This window comes from Borostomias antarcticus, assembly GCF_949987555.1.
Source record: "Borostomias antarcticus genome assembly, chromosome: 21".
Classification (NCBI taxonomy): Eukaryota; Metazoa; Chordata; class Actinopteri; order Stomiiformes; family Stomiidae; genus Borostomias; species Borostomias antarcticus.
The window spans coordinates 21,338,944-21,341,443 of NC_140254.1; the positions used below are offsets into that span (position 1 = coordinate 21,338,944).

Genomic DNA, 2,500 nt, shown 5'->3' on the forward strand with positions numbered 1-2,500 from the left:
ACACTCACACGAAGGGATCAGGCGCACATAGACCTCTTCCTCTCCCTCTCTCCTCTCATCCCTCCCTCCCCAACCTGAACCTGCTCTTCCCCCGTATCTGACTGCCTTTATACAGACCTTTTCTACATGGATCGATGTGTAGAGTTGGTGTGTAGAGTTGTGTTCATTGTGTCTCACACATACTATGCTGCTTGGTACCCGTGACGACCCTCCTAGCTCCACACGCGCCTTGTGACAAACTTTTGTCTTGTCGAACCCAAACCCTCTCTCATCACCCTCTGGTCTCAATATCAGGGCTTTCCTAGTCTCAGGAGAGTTCCTCCTCTCTGGACCTTAACCTGTGGCTCTTCCTGTTGATATCACATCTGTTACTGACTTTGTGAGCAAATACACAACTTCAGGATGAACTAACCCTAGCATGTTAATATAGCGATCATAATCAGTGCTAAAATCTGATCAGCAGTGCTCTACAATTCCCTTTTTGTAAACAAGTAGACTATATCAGAAGCTGTGGTTACATCCCATATGCACAGCTAGGAACTGAAGCTCAACATTCAAATGGTTTTGATTTATAGTTTTAAAGAAAGAAGTCAAATACTTATGAAGGATAACTAAAGTGCCAATTTTAAGCGACAATACATTTAGCTGTAGGTGAAATACACTCAAACCATAGAAAGTAGAAAGTTTACATAAAACAATACATGTTTACAGAACACATTTCCCCTTGAAAATTACATTTCAGAAGTTTGTCATGTGCCCTAGTGAAAAGACTGACAACTTTCTCTTGATAAGGAGATCTGATTGGGTCATGGAAAGGAGCTAAAGTTTACATTCACTCATTCTGTTTACAAGACAACACTGCCTATCACTCAGAGCGCATGCTCGCCATTGTGTGCAGTGGATAGAGACTCAAACCATTCCATCAAACTTTACTTTGTCAGTGAGTGTCTGGAATACAAAGCTTCCAAGTCCACAAGTCCAGACACATTTAAATGAGTGCTTTCACTAGGATAGCTGTGACACATGCAGTAAATTCCTCAGTCCTAGAAATATACGAACCTCAGTGTTTACACAAGCTGCTTGTGTGGATGGATTTGTACTTGAGTGCTTGAGAGATATGTTTACATTATAAGACCTAAAGGTGAAATGCCAAACAAACACGTCGTGCTTGAACCAACTAAACCTGCTGAACTCTGCGAGTAGAAACATTCACACTTACATGTGAAGGGATGAGTGTTACTGTATTGTAGTTCAATCGTTGACAAGAGAAGCTTTTTATATGGTTCCACTCACAAACACACACGATATTTGAAGAGGATAAGAAATAAGGCTCTATCTAAACCAATCGGAGGCATTGTCTATTTTATTTTTGACACCGGCCCAGATTTTTGAAAATGAGGGCCTCAGGGTCCAGTAGGATGTGTTGGTTCTTCCTCCCTCTCCTCCTGCTGTCCGGCCTGGCTGTGACTATCGCCACCGCCACCGGGGGCAGCAGCACCACCCTCTTCCTCCTCACCGGCTTCAGAGGCAAACCGCCGCCGCCGGCGGGGCCCAAGACGGCGCCCAAGGAGGCCGAGATCGAGGACGACGGCGGCGGTGTGCCGAGGGGGGCGGAGCTGCCCCCTAAGCCCCTCCCCCAGGTCATGCTCCCCAGGAACATGACGGCAGCCGACGCCCTGAAGCCTCCGTGGGGCGCCGCCCAGGTGGCCCCGCCCCCTCGGCGCCTGGTGGACGTTGACGTGTGCCGCGGCTACTACGACGTGATGGGCCAGCTGGACAACACCTTCAACTGCTCCAAGGACACCTACATCTACTGCTGCGGCACCTGTCACTACCGCTTCTGCTGCGAGCACCAGCACAGCCGGCTGGACCAGGACGCCTGCAACAACTACAACTCCCCGGTCTGGGCCGAGCCCTCGCCCGCCATCCTGGTCCCCGGCAGCCGGCCCGACCCAGACTTCGAGACCGTGCACCAGCAGAGCAACAGCACGGCCTACGTGATCGGGGGGGTGATCTCCTTCACACTGGTGCTGGCGGTGGCCATCAGGGTGGCCTTCTCCAAGGTGTCACGCAGACCCCGGAACAGGGACATCAACATGCCCAGGTGGGGGGATGGATGGAGAGGGAGAGAGTTTTGTCTGAGTGAGTGGGTGTGGCTTAGAGATTGTATTGCGTGGTGTGAGAAGTGTTCTAAGATGTTCTGCTGCAGCCCTGGAGGTTAAAGGGACTAACCTTCCCCTGCTTTTCTCTCTCTCTCTCCCTTTCTTTTCCTTACTTTCTTTCCTTTTCTTCCTCCCTCTCTCTCTCTCTCTCTTTCTCTCCCTCACTGCCCCTCTCCCCTCTGTCTCTCACCCTCAGAGCTCTGGTGGACATCCTGCGTCACCAGTCCAGCCCGGTCCAGCCCGGCGAGAGGAACAACACGTCCACCACGGAGAGCGCCCTGGGACGGCCGTCCAAGAAGCTCTACACCCCCGTCCTCCCCAGCAAGGACAACCGCAGT

At 51.0% G+C, this 2,500-nt stretch overlaps 1 protein-coding gene across 1 annotated transcript in view; it reads left to right on the forward strand.

Moving 5' to 3' along the window:
* Positions 1-1,394: 1,394 nt before the first annotated feature.
* The window catches only part of shisa7b (shisa family member 7), a gene marked incomplete at both ends in the record, with an annotated part of 8,644 nt that continues 7,538 nt past the window's right edge, over positions 1,395-2,500 (forward strand). The window contains 2 exons of the mRNA XM_084455071.1: positions 1,395-2,104; positions 2,359-2,498. Coding sequence (XP_084311197.1) covers positions 1,395-2,104; positions 2,359-2,498 — 850 coding nt within the window. The remainder of the gene's footprint in view (positions 2,105-2,358; positions 2,499-2,500) is intronic.